The sequence below is a fragment of the Lepidochelys olivacea genome (genome assembly GCF_965140295.1).
Source record: "Lepidochelys olivacea isolate rLepOli2 genome assembly, chromosome: 3".
Taxonomy (NCBI): domain Eukaryota; kingdom Metazoa; phylum Chordata; order Testudines; family Cheloniidae; genus Lepidochelys; species Lepidochelys olivacea.
The window spans coordinates 195,587,857-195,606,456 of NC_140413.1; the positions used below are offsets into that span (position 1 = coordinate 195,587,857).

General features: G+C 40.5%; 1 protein-coding gene across 1 annotated transcript in view; it reads right to left on the reverse strand.

The window, feature by feature from the left end:
• Positions 1-8,672: 8,672 nt before the first annotated feature.
• Positions 8,673-18,600, reverse strand: part of ACTR2 (actin related protein 2) — a 42,341-nt gene continuing 32,413 nt past the window's right edge. The window contains exons 5-9 of the mRNA XM_084624238.1: positions 16,543-16,679; positions 14,241-14,390; positions 13,754-13,899; positions 13,120-13,252; positions 8,673-11,768 (exon numbers count right to left, since the gene is read on the reverse strand). Of these exons, the coding sequence (XP_084480364.1) occupies positions 11,598-11,768; positions 13,120-13,252; positions 13,754-13,899; positions 14,241-14,390; positions 16,543-16,679 (737 nt within the window). The 3' untranslated portion in view covers positions 8,673-11,597. The remainder of the gene's footprint in view (positions 11,769-13,119; positions 13,253-13,753; positions 13,900-14,240; positions 14,391-16,542; positions 16,680-18,600) is intronic.

Sequence of the window (18,600 nt, forward strand, 5' to 3'; positions counted from 1 at the left end):
AAAGCCAGGTTTGTAACACAGTGCTCAAGTTTGCAAAAGGATCAAATTGTCACGTGGTACACAGTAAATCCACAGTAACTTTGACTTCAGTGCAGTTATTTCTGCTGTACTCTGGTGACACTGAGAACAGATTTTGCCCCTAAAGAGGGATTTTCCTTGTTTGTTTTTTATGTAAATGCTACTGTCTGTGTAGCAAGCGAGTGGTTTTACAGGCAATTAAATCTTTCAGTTATCGGAACTGCACAGTAATAGAAAACTGTAACATCATAGCCTGGGAATCAAACACAATAAAACAAATGTGATCCATTTTTACAGTTGTAATTCAGCATGTGCAATAATGTTGCTTTCAAATCTGTGCTTAATTGCCAATAAACTGAAAATCATTGAACACACTTTTAGCTTGGATAGCCGCTTTCTTTTGTTTTTGTTTTTTAAACATTGAGTTACATTTGACAGATCTCCCTGGAGCTAATTTAAGGAGGCCCCAGATTGTCTATCCAACCTCTTTTGTTTACATGTATGAAACCTGCAACAAATTTAGACACAACACTAGCCAGTCCCCTATCCCCCTGACAAGAACAGCTGCATAAAGATGACTTAAAACTGCAATGTACCCTTTTGATTATTAGCTCTTGGCAAACTTGATGGTGGGATAACTTGATGATGGTGTAATATTTGTCCTGTAAATGTCTTCTCCGTTGAAAATTACATGTTGGGGTTTTTGGAGGGCAAATTTGCATTTGAACCAGCACCTTTTCCTTGGTGATAGAGGGAGCATATGGTGAATTGTTTCAGTACAGGGGTGAGTAGTTCCGGATTTGTGTCCCCCCCTGTAAAATAAAAGCAGAGGAATAGCTATAGAATGAGTCTGTCTGATTTCCAGTCCCACTTTTCCATTCATAGGTACTTTTTAATCCAGTTATCATTGTAATTAGAGACCATGTGGTCTAGTAACAAGGCCACTGCACTGGCAGTTGGTAAACCTGAGTTATACTTTTGGATCTGCCACTGCATGACCTTTGGGCAAGTCCTGTCACCTCTATTTCCTCTCCGCCCTTTGTATCTCTCATCTGTGTAGACTGTTGGTATATCTACACTGGAGCTGTAAATTCCAGCTTGAGCAGACATTGTGTCAGCTCCAATTGAGCGAGCACGCTAAAAATAAGAACAATGGGAGCAGACAAGTACACCCCTAGGGTCTCTGAAGGGAATGTACTTGGGGCGGCTAGCCTCTCATGCTGCTGTGGACACACACTGTTTTTAGTGCGCTGACTTGATGCGAGTGAGCCCGGCTATGTCTCCTTGGGCTGGAATTTACACATCCAGACTGAAGTGTAGATGTTCCTTTCAGAGGACGGGACTGTCTCCTCTGTATCTTTATATAGTACCTACCACAGCAGGGTCCTGAGCTCAGCGGGGGCCTGTAAGTGCCACCATCAACCAAATAATTAATATTAATCATTCAACTCAAAGTACAAGTGGTTTGTATTGTCACTTCTTGTTTGTTCATTTAATTCAAATTCAGCCCTGGGAAATTAAAGTCAAATGGACACATGTGCTCTCAAACTTGCTATTTATATTTAAAACTATTAATATGTTGGCTTAGAACATAACTAAATATACAGAAACATGAACCTGCTATGTTATTAATTCAGTTTTAGCTCAAGCCTCATCTACTTAAGCTTTTTATTCCTTTTTAAAAAGGTTTAAATATTAGCTAGGACTCAAATAAGTCCCTTGAGCATTTGACTTTTTACAAAGTCTTGCCCATCTCAAATGCTTTCCTGAGGCTCTTTTTTGTTTATCCAACACAATTTCCTTCCTTCCTTCACGTCCAGTCCTCTTTGCTCCCCTGGGGCTTCTTATGATAGGCTAGCCACTAATCATGTACTTCTGCCCCAGAAGCATAGATAAAGGCTTCCTCCCAAGGCTTCCAGTCCAAGGAGGATGTAAGCCGTAATGGTAATCTTAAACAACACTGCTATTCATTGTTTTAGAGATCTGGGAAATATCTTTAAATTCAGCTTGCTGAATTAGCTGCTCCTCGAGTAACCCACAGCTGCTGCCTATCTGTCCCATTACGTTTTACAAAAAATGCAGCAATTCTCATTACATACAATATTTTTTCAACAGATGGGCCTTCCATTAGGTTATGTCTCTGTGTGGCTCTGTTGCCATGAATGCATACACAGAAACATTTTCGTTTGTACTTCATTTACCACCACCCGCCTCCCCCACTGCCCCAAATAAATAACCCAACAACTCTGGAAAAAGCATTAGAAGACAGGGATTTTCAGTTGTTCAGATGGAGCAAAGATGCTGGAGTGCTCCAGAAGGCAGCCTCGGGCAGGAGCGGACACTTTTTAGGTTAAAATAGCATGACTGATCCCTGAAAAATGGAACTGTGAGCTGCTTTAGGACCTGAGCCTGCAACCAGTTAACATATGTGAGCATCTCCATTGGCTTTGGGGGGACACCTCTCATGAGTAACTTTACTCGCCTGTATAACTGCTGGCAGGATGCCCCTCACCCTTTGGTTTCCCATCCTCCCAGTTTTAGGGGCATACTTTGAAAGTAAGTAATAAATGCCATGGACAAAACCCTGTTCCCCTCCCACTTTGAGTGGTGGCAGAAAGTACTGGGTGTACTGGGAGAGGGAAGGTAACTCAAGCTCCTGCAAGTACTCAGCACCCTGTGATGAAGCCTTGTGAACAGGATCTCAAAGAAGGAGGTTGCTTTTTGGGGCACAGCTCATACATCTACACTATCTTTTTGGGGCAGAGCTGTAGATCCTCTGACCAACCTCACCAGCAAGCCTGGAGGCTCTTGAGGCTGAATTAGTGTCTGCACAGCACCCTGTGTATGTGGAAGAAGAGATTCTCTCTTCGCAGCCTCCTGAACACAGACACCATTTATCCAGGCTTTGCACAGGGGAGAGGGCTTACCCCTTGGTATGGAGACATTGCCTTAAAGGATGCCCAGAATCTATGCATTTGCCCTGAAGATCCTATAGTGTAGCCACACTCATTGCATTAAACTGGCCTTAGGGGATGACTTTTATCTATAACGTATGTTTAAAAAAAAAAACCCACCACCACCAGCAAAAAAACCCACCCCAAACTGACAGTTTTATACTGCTAGCTCCATGCACCCAACCATCCATAAGGGTCTATCCAGCTCTCATTGATTCCAAGAGTTGGATCAGACCCAAGCAATTAGTTAATTCTCACAACTATTTGGTGGGACAGAGAAGGACCACTATCTCCCTTTTAAACTGAGTGCAGATGCATTAAGTGACATGGCCACGGGCACACAATGAGTCAGCAGCAGAACTGCCAGTGGGACTCAGACATCCTGAATCCTGGGTCTCTGTTCTAATCATCAGACCACAGTGGCAGCATCTTGTTTTTCCCTGTCACAAGCTGTGTACATCTTATCCCACCCTCTCAGCTCAGGCTGATACCAACTTCTGCTGGAGAGAGAGACAAGCTTTCCAGCTCCACAGAGCTCTTTTTCAGGTCTGAGAAAGGTAATCAGACCTGAAGAGCTCGGTGAAACTCAAAAGATTCTCTTTTTCACCAACAGAAGCTGGTCCAATAAACAATATTACCTCGCCCACCTTGTCTCTGTCATATTCTGGAACCAACATGGCAACAATGCTGCAAATAAAAAATACTCAACTAACTGCCCATGAACAAGCTACGGACCAATGATTCTCAGAAGTTATTTAGCAAATAGTTTTGGATTAACACATTTGGAAAAAAACCCCAACAACCCTGCTCTGATTGCAGACAATACATAAATAGAGACAAAATTAGTGAAATGACGTGATCCAAAGTGCATGCCAAGTCTTCCATTGCCTTAAATTAGTCAAGGCTTATTTGCCTTGCTTGTTTTTAATCACAAGATCAAGTAACAATGGTAATGTCATCAAGGTAGAATAAGTGTTTCTACCTTCAGCTATTGCTCAGTTCTTAAAGCTGCTTTGCAAATGCACTTTTGTCATGTACTCCATAGTGTGTGTGTGTGTGTATATATATATATATAGCGGAGGAGAGGAGGAAGGAACATGGCTTGAAAAACCTTCTTTTGGCCTAAGTGGGAATAGTCTCTGAGAGAGTTTGTCACTGGTCCAAGCTAGCTGGGGTTTAAATGCTTTCCTCAGCTTTTCTCCCTAAATCAATGTGAATATTCTTGGCAAGCTCTATTACTATGCATGGGGGGCAGCTGTGATTCAAGAAGGGATTTTCCCCCCCTTTCTACTGTCCCAGTCTTCCTGTCTGATGCAGATGTGATCTTTTCCCTCTGCCTAACAGCTAATCATTTTATCAGACAAGCCAAGAGGCTGAAGAAAACAGACCATGCATATTCTTGACAAGCAACAACTGTACTAAAATGGGGGGAGGGTCACTCCCTTCTGACTTCACTACCTAACAAAAACTTCCAAGAATAGAATGAATTCTGTTCCCTAAGTTAGCAGCCCGCCTTCAAAAATGCAAATCTTGCAGCAAATCTCTACCTGCACATGGGAAAGCCATTTAGATACAACATAAAGGAGACGTCGCTGAAGCGCATAGCAGGATCTTTGAGGAGTCCAACTTTTTGTTCTTAATGTTTCTGCTGGAGATTGGTGGAGGTGCTTGCAGGGCTCTTGTCTCAAATCCAAAGGTGCCCGTTTGCTGTTTCCATTTGTACGATTGTTCTTACGTGACACCCGCAGAACAGCGTGGGAGGAGCGTAAAGAATGCACAGTGGTGGGGAAAGGCACTGTATTTACACCTTCCATTTTCATGTCGTACAGCATTGTAATATCAGAGGAACATGAGCCCTAAAATTATTCCTTTCAAAATTAAATTCCCTCTGAGTAAACAGATGAATGGGTGAGGAATAATCCCACCCATCTGGGAATAATCCCAGTCGCTCATTTAACAATCTAACCTGTCCAGTGAACAGATTCTAAGGTAAACAGAACCATTATGATCAGCTAGTTTGACCTCCCCAACAACACAGACTATAGATTTCCCCAACGATTCCTGCATCTGTCACCATAGATTGTTCTTTCTAATTGCTGCCTTTCAAACACAAACAGAAGAAGAGACTCAAACTCATGGTTAGGTGGTGCCCCACTCTGGGCACTTCCTCTGTGCGGTTAGTCACAGTATTTTCAGTTTGCATTGTATCTTGTCACAAGGGAGACCCAAGCTTACTCACAGGCTAGGTCATCCTTATTCTAGTGTAAGCAAACAGGAATCATCTTTTACAAATCATGCTAGTGATCATGTGAATAATCAAACTAATACATCCTCAGTACTGAGACATAGAAAAATACCTGATGGGTCACCCACACCACATCCTGCCAAAGTCTAGGTATTATACCTTCCAAGTGCAGCTCAATGATGCTACACCAGATCTTAGCCAAGAATGAATAGTATGAATAGAATGTTCACTTGGTCACCCACCTGTGTTTTAAGCACTTGTGTAATTAGGTAATTATCTATTAAATTACACAATAGTTTGGTCCTGCATGCTACTTGGATTCATTTGCCATTTAGCCTCTAAGGCTGACCATGTTTTAGAAATTCTAGTTACAGTGATAACATTTAAAGTTCTAACATCCTATTTACAGCTAGTCTTTCCTACTGGGAGAAACCTACAGCATTATGAGAATTAGCAAATCCATCCAGCTTTTACTTGAGTTGCCATGTTGTTTATTGAAGATGCATGTTAAAAGACGGCTCAATGATCCAAACCAGAAGAAAACCCTAAGCTGTTACAAAGGGACACTGACTAGTGCCGAGGTGGTGCACAGCTCCCAAACAGGGGACAACTCTTTCCTTTAGCATTTTGTGGCTGGAGGTAGGTGTGACAGACACCACGAGGAGGCTGGACAGTTCTCCAGATCCTGCCTTTCAAGTCTTTAGAACCCTCCCACCTCAACTTTTCTGCTGGGGCCAAGAAAGGTGGCAGCAGGGGTGCAAGGGATGGGTGGTACGGGAAAGGGAAGTGCAGCAAAGGTGCAAATTTGGACTGGACACCCCCGCATGAGTGTCACTGCTTTTAGAAAGTCAGCGTGTGCCTGGCGCACATGAAACGTGTGCTGTAAGCTCTGCTTTGATGTCAGCAAGTACCAATTAAAAAATGCCTGAAGAGATTTAAAATGCTTTGTTTCTCTCTAGGTTGGGCAGATTAGAGAAAATTGGTGCAGAAGGATCCCTGAAACATCTAAGTTTCAGGGCAAATAAAGAAATCGGCTGGGGGAAAGGGTGCACTGGGGACAGCTTTACAGGGGGGTGGACCCACCTCTCCCCGGGGGTTGGGTTCAACTCTCCTTGCTGCTGGCAATTGATAAGTTTTCAAACATTCCTGCATTTGGGGGCACAGGTAGCCTGGGCAAAAGGCCAGGGCTCCATTTCCCTTCCCAGTTTTGTAGCTGGGATGCACCAGTTGGGTTGGCAAGATGAGTCAGAGCCAAGTTCCATTAAAAGATTCCTAGCTCTGTCTCCTCCTAAGGAAGCTTAGTTCCTATTCTAGCTTAACCTTCTCATGTTTATGTCTAATTTCTCTGAAGGGAGGAAAAAATAGACCGGCTGAGCCAAAAGTTTCCTCTTTCCCTAAAATTCCCTTCCTGCCCAACCTAGTCAAAGGCTCAGGATAGAGACAGCTAAGTTCAGGGAGCATTTCTACAACTGTCAAAGACCCGTTTTAAAACATGTATCCTTTGCCTACGATTAGTAGTCTTGGCAGTCCTGCTTTGGAGAAGAGATGTAAACACAGGTATTGGGAAGGTGGGTTATGCCCACGGATGGTATTTTGGTAGAAATGTTTTGAGAATGTAACTCATAACATGCAGAGCTACGTACTACTGTCTGCATCACAGTTTTGTCCTGCCTTCTTTGCTTGTGCATGGTCTTCTGAAGACCAGCAAAATTCCTGGCATAAGGAAGAAGTACAAGTTGGGAGTCGCATCTGTTTTCCTCAGGCCTGCTGGGCCTCGAATGCTGACATTTCCCCACTACAGGATGACTTTGCTCCAGAAACCAGCACAAGGTGAGCTGCCAGTGAAAACATTCTTAGTCACCCATTTCACTCTCAATAGGTGGACTTGGACAAAACAATTACTCAGTATACATTTTTTAACGGTGGCTACAGAGTAACATCAAAGACAATTTGAAAAATTTTCATGCAATTTTCATGTTTGCCAGAACACAGGCAAATGAGCATAATTTAAGGTTGATTCTCTGCAGTGTTCAAACTGCTTGGCATACGTTGCCACAACAGAGCAGTATGGAAAGGGCTGTAAACACAAGGAAGACGTGCTTTTATCACAATCCAGTGTCATGGGCAGAAACAGTCACATTAAAGAAAAGAAACCTGGAAAATGGTTACTGAGAACATTCTGTATGGTGATGGGAGATTAGAATTTTTTTCCCTTCCTCCATTAAGGTCCTAGCTACAAGCATTTGCACACAGCACAAAACTCACCTGACCCAACTACAAAGACAATTGTAAGAAGAAAAGGAGGACTTGTGGCACCTTAGAGACTAACAAATTTATTTGAGCATGAGCTTTCGTGAGCTACAGCTGAAAGCTCATGCTCTAATAAATTGGTTAGTCTCTAAGGTGCCACAAGTCCTCCTTTTCTTTTTGCGGATACAGACTAACACGGCTGCTACTCTGAAAAAAGACAGTTGTGTTCACAGCAGCATTTGTCACAATACAACCACATGTATCTACATCTACCATGGTGCCTAATGGTGTTTTAGTTCATCCTAGGTAAACCTGGGCAATTACCCCAAGTTGCTCAGCAGGGGGCAGAGTGCCCAGCAGATATACAGACATGGCAGTGCCCTGCGAAACTGGCCAAACTTGGTTCAATCAGGGGCAGTATTCTATATGCCAAAAGGGGTACAAGAAAAAAATTGTGTGCTCCACCTAATGCTGATGGCCAGTGTGAAACAATTAGCTGACACACTTTATCTAGTATTAGCTTTAGTGTGCGTGGACCAAGCCATGGTTAAAACCAATCGTGTCACTAACCAGTTACCAAACCCACTGAAATTTGTGGGGTAGACAGGGCCCAATGCTAAAAAGACACGAACACTGTGCTATACAAAGCTGCTTCATATTAAGTGCAGCTTTTAAAACATATCTACCTATCCCCTTACAACTAGGGCAATTCTTCACTTTATTGATTAAGACAGGAAGAGTATTTAGCACCCTGCCACTTAATGCCAAGTGTTGTTTTCATATTGAAAAAAGTATTACTTTTGAAGGCTTTTCTTGGTCACTGGGCCAGTACTGTCCAGTGTATTCTAAAGTCAATGGAGCTGAGAGCTCTTAGCACTTCACAGGATCGGAGACCCAATCATAGTACCTAGCCCGGAAAATCATAGCACTTGCCAGCCTGAATTCTGAACTGAGATTAAGAGTCTTGACAAGATTTTCTCTCATTGATGTATTTCTCCTCTACATAGGTATTTAATCCTAGATCCAGCAAGGGGTGCTGGTGCATTTCTAAATGCGCCAGTGATCAATAGGGAGCTTGTTATGTTGATTTCTCAGATTCTCTAGTTAGCCGTCCATAACATTCCAATTTAAGTGGCTGATTAAAGGAGAAAATATAATAAACAACAGAATTGTGACTTCCCAAAGGAGACACAGCAAACATGAGCTACTTTGAAAAATCTGATTTTATTTTTTAAATTGAAAAGACCTGTCAATTTGTTTCAGTGGATGTTTCTCTTTCCAGTCATAGTCTCAAACGTCACCGTGTTTTAACATTGCTCAGAACAGTATAAAAAAAGCCATTCATGTTAATAGCTACACAGATTAACATCCTAAAACACGTGTTTTCAAAGCAGGTACGTTTAAAAATAGGTTGTTCACGAGAACTCTTACAATTGCTGAGGCATCCTGTGTTTATGCTTAGACTCCCGTTAACGTTAAATTGTAAATTTAACTTGGTATTTGGTTTTTAAAAAGTTAAAACCAGATTGCTTTCACAGCAACACAGAAGTTCTGAAGTGGGAAATCACACACACGAGAGGGAACTGCACTGAGCACAAGAACACCCATTCAACACACAAACATGCCATTTTGATCATGTCTAAATGCGCTCTCTCAAACCCAGGATAGCAATAATTTTAAATGCTCGGGTTTAATATAAATACAGAGTCTCCATAGAAACTCCAGTTACTGCAAAACTGAGCGACATCTGTTGCTCATGGTGCTGTGAAGTACTCAAGCCTAAGGGTCTGATCTTGCAATCCTTACTTACACAGACACACCTACCTGAGGCCAGTATGAGAACTTGAGCAAAGGGTTGTGCAGGGTCAGTCATTAAATTTGAATGTTCAAATGGCACACTGTTATTCTAAAAATGTCATTCTTTGGTTTACTTCCATGGCTTTTGGACACACTGAGAACGAAGAGACATGCACCATGTGAGAAGCCACAACGGCTATTTGTTCTAAAAGCAAGTCTTCTACTGTTGACGGCTGAACGGCATTTCTAAAGCATATCCGGTATTAAACTTACAGGAGTTCAGAGTACCCCTTACAACCATATCCCCAAAATCTAGTAACCATTGTAAGTGCATGCATTGAGGCATGACCGGCATGCCTATAAATTCATATTGTTCAAGTTAAGGGTAATCACAGCTGCAAAAAACTACTCTTCTGTAATTAAATGGTCACTATTAACAGTCCTTCAGTGACTGTTTTAGTATGAAAGACACGTAGACATGGTTATGCTTTCAGCCAAAAGGAAGGTCTCTCTCTATCAATTTAGGAACGAAAAAAAAAGTTTCTAGAATCAAAGCAAGTTTTACATATTGCAGTGTTCGATGAGGACTAAATGTTCAAAGAGAGATGTGTGTAATTGTCAGGTCTTAGCATATACACGAATGAATGCAATGTCATGCACACCAAACTTGGAAAGTCTGTCCCTACTCCCACAACAGATCTTGGCTCTGCTGTTGTTAAATGTAGTAGTAAGGTTTTGGAAAAATTAGGTCAGACATGATATAATTGGATATTTTCAATGAATGGTGAAGTGACACCATGAACAGTTGGATGGAAATGCATACGTGAGCAATTTTTGCTACACTTTGCAGCCAGGCAGCAGATTTTACTCAGAGGATAGTACCTGTATTTCCTGTCAACAAGAAAATCATGCTGGCAACTAGATTAAAAAAAATTATCAGACATCTTATTACCAGTAACATCTATTTTTCAATGAATCTCAGCTTTTAATGTGGTTTTTGGAAACAACATTCCCAACGCTGGTTTTACTTCCTTCCCCATAAGTATCAAAAATCAAGACTAGACAGAGTGAATTGTGGATATTTACCAACTAGCAACAAGTCTCACATGTCAATGTTATATTTAACTGCAACAAATATAGGTCATTCTTCATAACCTACTGCCAGTGGTTGTTATAAATATCTGCTTGCTTTATTTAAACAAACACTGGTCAGTTAAGATGAAAGATTCATTTACAATAACTACTTGGCACAGGATTCAGTACTTGCAAATTTTAATAGAAGCGCTTCTGATGTACACAAAAGCGCTTACAACAAGCTTTTACAACTCAGTTTGTTGGGGTATTTTATTGTATCTAATTAGAATTATTACAAGTATTTTTAAAAATGTTATTTTTCAATAGATTAAGATTTAGACTCCAGACCCAGCTGCTCTAAAACTTCTTAGCCAAAGCCTCAAACCCAATGAAATGGAATTGATAATATACCAGCTCTTGCTCTCTATTACATAGACACATCATGGTACCAAAATTTAACTATAAAAAGAAAAGTATTTCTAAATAGAAGTTGACCCCCAGTGTCCCCTAGCAGTGAAGCTATATAACATCAAGAAAGTATAAGGCTAAGAATTTAAATTTGTCAGCATACTGGAGGTTTCTGATATGTATTGGTTTGTGGCAATAACTGCTTAGATGGCCATTCTGAAGAAACGCACCATGAAAAGCCCCATTGACTGTGTCATTTTGTTTAGGAATTCTGTCAAACAGTTGCAGATAAACTGTGTTAGAAGGCAGTTTAAGTGTCCAGTACATTTGGAGTCAACCTATGTTGGAACCGTGTGGAAAGCCATTTGGGCTGGTTAAACCAGTTCCTAACTGGTTTTAATCAGAATTCCTAACTGTGGTAAAAAATGCCAATGGAGATGGCGGCCAAAGATGCAAAGGTAAACACCACAATAACGTGAGGGTAAAAGTTGCTGCCGACAGGTTTTCTTATGCTAAGAAAGGCACACCACCCCCAGTGAGCTAGAGAAAAAAAAGCCAGCAGAACTACAGTAATAAACCCAGAAGAAAAAAGCCTACCAGAATTGCCTTCCTGAGAAGGAACAATGCAGTAGACAGGCTGCTCTTGCTCTGTTTTGTTTGCAGGGAAGTGGTCAAATTTAGCCATATTAACAAACATTTAACAAAAGCTACCCCAAGAAGCCAGAACAAAACCTGACCTTTGGGTCAAAGGGCACAGACAGGCCTTTCCATGTCATGTAGCTGAATGAGTTCAAAGATTGGCAATGAAGGAATAAAAGCTTTAGACATGTGATGGGAACAAGGTCGGGAGTTTATCGAACAGTCACACCAAGCTTCTCCAGCACACGCACTCCCTTTTCTTGGTATTCTTGTCGGGTCATCCAGAAGTTGTCTTTGTCTTTCATGATGTCTGCTAGAACTGCACCACCCAGAAACACCATGTGCTTTCGACGAGGTGGATCTTCAATACGGATCTTAAATTTCTAAGAAGGAAAAGGGACACGGTATTGTTTGGATTCCTGGGACCCAAAAAAAAAAAAAAAATCACCCTTTTCTACCATAACAGTGAAACTGAAATTGTGTTTAGTGGGAAAAAAGTGAATGAAATGCTAGGAGAGGGCACGCTGCATGCGAGCTTTCTGTTTGTGCAATCTAAAATAAAATTAATTCATCAATAAAATAGCTACTTTGCATTGGAAATCAGAAACAATTAACTTGTTCTCCAAAACTGCATCTTGAGTGTACCTATAGAGAAGTCCAGGGGTCAGAATCACATTCTAAATTATATGTTCAGCTTTGATAGCTAAGATTATCAGGGAAGTTACCAGTTCATCAATTCACAAAATATTGTACAGTTTATATGACTAGAGTTATACTAAGTCTCAGGTGGGTGGAGGAATGGAAAGGATTCCACACCTGGGTTTCTACTTTAACTATTCTATATTCCCTTACAGAGCAGACAATTGAACCCCACAGACTGCACTATTTTGCATTTTAAATGTGTGATTATTAAATATATAAGCCACCAAACTAGGAATATTTAAAAATGATAAAAGAATGTTGTGCTTTCGTGACTAATTAGTATAGTTTATATATTCTGGCTACCTATATGATTAGCTCAGTCCAATTATGATCCAGAAAACATTCTTCAAATGAGTCCTCTTTGGGGATTTAGAGAGCAAATGTTTTATTAAAATGTATTTTGTTAAAAGGTATTTTGAAAAAAATTTGGATGTAATTCAAGACTTAAAAAAAAAAAAAACCAAACCCAAACCCCCTTCATTCCAAAAAGCATTTCCTCTCTAAAGACAGACCTTCCTTCTACAAGGCAGACAGCAACACAATGCAATCTTAGTTCTGCAATTCTCGTGAGTGGTACGTCTGCCTACTACAATTACCTATGAATTAAAGGGAAGGAAAAGACTGAGCCACACAGAGTAATTGTGGAATGTGGTATTAAATATAAAAATTCAAGGATAAAGAGGCAAGTAAGCATCCAAACGCTGGATTTCTTAAGGTGCCAAGTTAGGTCTGAGTGCAGGACTGCTCACCAAAGTTTAACAGCACATATTTACATTGAAACTCTGCTTAACCTTCTGAAGTAACCTAGTACTGTGGCCTTGTTTCAAGTGTATTGAAACAGGTCACCAGGATGGCTATTCAAAGCCTGTATTGGTCATTCTGAAACACTGATGTTTCAGTTAGAGAGGATAGGATGTGAATACTTCACATACTGCTTTTTACATCCTATTGCTGACCATCTCACTCCCTCTAGTGGTAGTTCAGGATATCTGATCTATCTACAAATTAAGCAATTAATCAATCACTACTTACAGAGAGTTTTTCTACATCTCCTTTCAGGACCCCTTCCAGATACAGCTGCTTAAGTTCACGTTCCAGTCGTGAGGGCAGCCCAGGGTACATAGTGGAACCTCCAGACAATACAATGTGCTTATAGAATTCAGACCTAATAGAGGAGAAAAAAAACATTCTTTCTAGTGGCAACAGTTTCTCCTCTGTACAACGAATACAGAAACCCCAATGTGCAGGTAAGTGAAAGTCCAAGAAATGCAGACAGCTGTCACTGAACAGACATGACGCCTTTACAACGAACTCTGAAATAGCTACATATTCTCTTGTTCAGGATAAACTCTCCATGCAATATGCCTTGGAGAGCAGAGATTTTAGGAGTGGAATAACACTGCATGTCCTACATGTATGTTTGTTATTGTTTAGTTCTAAGCACTACAAACCCCATTTCAAAGAGAGGTTATGTTAACTCATGAATACTAACCTCACAAGGAAACACCTTGCTCACACTCATCATTACACCTGTATTTAGAAAATTTCTTTTGCCATAAAGGGTCCGGTTTTGTGGATGAATTGATTTTTCCTTGTCCACACTTGTGCCCTGATAGAAGTTTTTTAGAGAAGAAGATCCAAAGCCTTCTAGATGTCCTGCTCTTACCTGGTGTCAATGTCAGCAGCCTGGATGGTATTAAACAGCAGTTCAGCAACACCAACCCCCTCCACATTGATTAAGTGAGGCTGAAACAGAGCTTCTGGTGCCTCAAACCGCTCTCCACCAACTTTGATAATCCTGCCATCAGGGAGCTATAGAATAGAAAGCACAAATTAAAGCTTATTCTGATATTACTTAGATACTAATACATAGTAGACCAAAAAAGCAGGATCTTTCACTGTGAAACAGTACATAATAGGAAAAAAATATTTTTCCAAAAACTTACTACAGTTTCAAGCCATTACAAAAAACATTGTTTAGTATTGTTGAAAGAAAGTTCTAAGTCTTGCAGTCATTTTATAACGTAATTTGCAGCTATTTACAAAGGCAAGGAATCTGTTACTTGAAATGGTGTTAACTTATACTGGAAGGGAGTCTTCATCATACAGGTTTTCAACTTCAAAATTGATATACATCTCTCGTATACACTCACCGTATAGGACTCAACTAGTACTGTGGTCTCTAAGGCCAGTTTCTGCTCCTGTACAATGTTGTATCCCACATAACATAACTTCTCCTTGATCATACGAACAGTTTCAAAGTCAGCAGAATGGTTGAAGGCATATCCTCGCAGCAAGAGCAGCTGATGGCAAAAGAATGTTGGGTTAGCAATAAACTTGGAGTGGCTCAGTTCTCATGATCTGTGATTACGTGTATAATGTACATTTAATTGATTGCTACCCTTCTTTTGTATTTCTCAGGAGAAACGGAGACTTCTCCAAAGACAAATTAAATGAAAAATGTGACAAGAATCAAGTTTAAGAAAATAAGGGGAAGAGTCAAATTGCATTTATTTCGATCAGCGTGAAAATGACAGTATAACTCTGAAAAGCGGAAGATACGTTCCACGCTACAGTTTTCACTATGATCTTTAAAAAGGAAATAGTGAAAGAAAGATCTAACAGATTGTTCTTTTTCTTGGGATTTCATTTCAAAATTTGGAGATTCATTGTGATTTCTCAATCCGGCTGATTTCGTTTAGGTCTTTATAGGTTGTAGCAACAATACAATTGATTTTAAATTTGACCACTCTATTGACTGGAACAGAGTCACTTTTACTGAAGAAAATGCATACGTTCCTCATTGCCATATGAATATTGGGAAAGATTTTCCCACATACTTGAAAATCTTTAAAAGAATTACTCTAGCTCTGAAAAAACAACGAGGAGTCCGTGTGGCACCTTAGAGACTAAAATTTATTTGGGCATATGCCAAAATAAATGTGTTAGTCTCTAAGGTGCCAAATGTGCCCAAATAAATTTGTTAGTCTCTAAGATGCCACGTTGTTTTTGCTGATACAGACTAACACGGCTACCACTCTGAAATCTAGCTCTGAAGATTCACAAGCCCAGAACGTATTCTCCATCAATTTGAGTGGCTAAATCCCAGGCTACGTTAGTTTTTGATTGCCAGTCAAAGAGGTCATGAACTTGAGTAACAGTTTTACCAAACAGAATATGTGAAATCCTTTCAGGTATGCAGTCAATGGAACCATTAACTGAAACTCACTATGGGAACCTCTCCAAATGGAATTCCCCCACATCAGGTGGGACCAAATTCAGAAATAATGTATTAGGGAGTGTAAGTTACTTACCAACTTAGACTCTCGTGCAGGTATCTACTTATACCTTCTGGTTCATCGCTACGCAAGTCACACTTACTGACAGCTCCCTTTTGAAGTCTGACTCTTAGAGTATAACTCAGTCTAGTATGAATGTTTTTGGAGGGAGATGAGGCAGAATTTGGTGCAGCACATCTCAAGCCCAGTATTTTGGAAATGGAAGCAATGACCAGGAGGACCTTGTCAGAGGGGGTCCTCCAAATCTTTGGTTTCTCATTGATCCTTCCCTGCCTGACCAATGCCAGAGGACAGGAAGCACCATCCACTATCCACACAGCGAAGCAAGGTCCAAGAATGCAAAATATCCGAACTGCTGAGGCCCCTCCATCCACTCTTTCCAGAACACCATTGGGCAAAGTTCTGGGCTCAGTTTTAAACGGAAATTCCCTGCATGCTGCAAGCAGCTGAATTTAAATTTTAAAAAGGGAGATTTAACAAATGAAATATGAACATTTATGTAAGAGTACAGTAGCCCTGGTGGTGTATGTTGATATTAAATTCAACTCATCCCCACATTTGCCATTTTTAATATATACCAGATAATCACAGGAGCTTGTGTTTAGGGGTGGGCTGGTGGCTGGGGCTTTTGGAATGCAGTTTGTAATTGTGAAATAACCACTTCAGCTGGAAATTTCAGCCTAAATAACGAGCAGTGAAATAGTCAGACAATTTAAATATTACTGCTCTTAGGTTTCATAGGTATCACGGCACTGAGATAAATGGGCCACTTCACACACTGCAGAGCAGCTGTTTAAGGCTGTTTGGAAAGACTAGTACCATCAGTGACCTGATGTACACTGTTTGTAGTTGGAAGGTTCTTCTTGCAACCCATAAGGACTAGAAATGTGTTTTTACAATGGATTCTGAAGCACCATTCTGCAGTAAGGAAATGATCCCACAGCAAATTCCATACCACGTACAGAACCCTGCTTTAAAGCATCCCGAAAAAAGCATACAAGAACAATTTCCCCCTGCAACTGAGAGGAAAGAGGACAGATTTTTCCACTAATAGCAAGCTTTCAACTTTCTAAGCTTCAACTGATTTGAACTTGGATAGTGGCCACATAGCGGCCTGATAGGGACTGTAGCTCCAAGAAATTTTTTTTCAGCTTACCTTGATGAGGTATCTGGTAATATCCCTCCCAGCAATGTCTAGTCGTCTGGTAAGATGAGGAAGAGAGAAACCTTCATAGACTGGGCAAATGTGAGTTACACCATCTCCAGAGTCCACAACAACACCAGTTAATAAGCCTAAGTAAGAACAGTAATATTACATCTGAAAGCAGATACGTAGAACGATACATCACAGTACATTAGGACCCTCCTAACTGGACCAACCGGGTGGCCAGCCTACTGTCCTGATGAAGTAACTGTCCTAATTAAGAGAAACCTTTCCCCTTGTGAAAGAAGTCTGATCACATTTGAAAATAAAATATTGTACTAAAATTAAGTTCTCCACTTCATTTCAACTATTTGTTTTAAGCTTTACTTGGAAAATTCTGTATGAACAGAGATGAACTCCTCCACCCCAATCTTTTAAAAAAAATGCTAGTAACCCTTCTTAAGTGACTGCAGCCCCAGCATATAGAATTTTTTCTCATGTCCTGACATCCCCATAAATCATGTTCCAATTAAATGGAGAATATTTAAACTGGTTAAATGCTGGTTGGGGGCATAAACTCCAGTTTTCTGCATTAATGTGCAAATAGATTAGCCTCATTTTCAAAGATGCTGGACACCTGGAGATATCATTCATGCCACACATACTTTACCTTATTTGAATAACAGAGCAGAATTGTGTGATTTTGGGTGGGGTGGCGCTGGAGTGCATGATTTGAGGCTTCTGTAATTTCATATTTTGTAGGACGTAAACAAAAGCCACTTAAAATTACAGCAGAGCTGACAAACTGGCCATTCTAAATTTGTTTTTCAAAGGACAGTCTCAGCTTAATTTGGGTTTTGTAAAGGGATTTTCCAAACACTTAGGAAGTCTAATTCCAATGAGAAGTTGGGGTTTTTTTTGGTTTAGTCAAGTTACAAGAAACACATCCAGAAAGTGAAACGGCCTCGAATTGGTCATATAAGCAAAATGCAGAAAGCAACTAGTTAGAATTGATGATGAAAAGTAAGGCTCGGTCTACACTTAAAACCTATATCGACATAGCTAAGTAGGTCAGGGGTGTGAAAAAACCTACACCCTGACTGATATAGTATGCTGACGAACTCCCCAGTGTAGACACTGCTAACTCAACAGAGGAGCGCTTCTGTCAACCCAGCTAATGTCATTTGGGGAGATGGTGTTCCTACACTGTCAGAAAAACACTGTCAGTGTAGACTGCACCTACACTAGGGGGATATGCTAGCATAGGCTATGTCTGTGCTACAGAGCTCAAACAGAATCTTTAGTTTTAGTTTCTGATGTGTTATCACAAGCAGACAAACACCTTTAAATATAAGATTCTTAATCTGACAATATCCAATTTACATAGGAATTGTCTCAAAATCACATGCCATGAAATGCAGGCACATACAGAATTATAGGCTAAATTTCCAAACCCTTTGACATCAGTGAGCATTGCAACTGCTCAGCACCACTGACATAGGAGTGTGACTTTAGGCAGTGTTAATAGAGAATCTCAGGCAGTCCCTGAAGTTGAGAGTGGGAAGGAAGTCTGCAGTCCATCCTGCCCTCTGGAGTCCTGTCTCAGAGCCTGAAGTTAGGACAACAGTTTGGGATGCAGGCCCTTGCTCGGGAATAGATATGTTTATCACCTAGCCTGCAGTGGGAATGATGACACTTCCCTCATGCCTAGAAGGAATATAAATTACCAGAAGAAAAATCCCTCCCAGTGAGAATGTGTGTGCGCCAAATTTCAGCCTGGAAAGAATTTTTATTGTTCAGCTATGAACCCAATAAACGAGGGGATTGAAGAGAAAAGTTTGGGCATTATCTTAACTGAAGTGTCATAAATGTGTCAGCTGAATTTTAGTGTCATCTTTTACAATCCTTCTATAAGTTCTGAATTGTTGCAGATGTTTTTCCCTTTTTTAAGGGGGAAAAAAAACCCCACAGCTGGTACTGAATAATATTGTTTCAACCGTTTTTCGGCTAGCACTTAAATTTGTAAATATAACCATGTTCAGTTGTTAATATCTTACTCTTAACATGTAG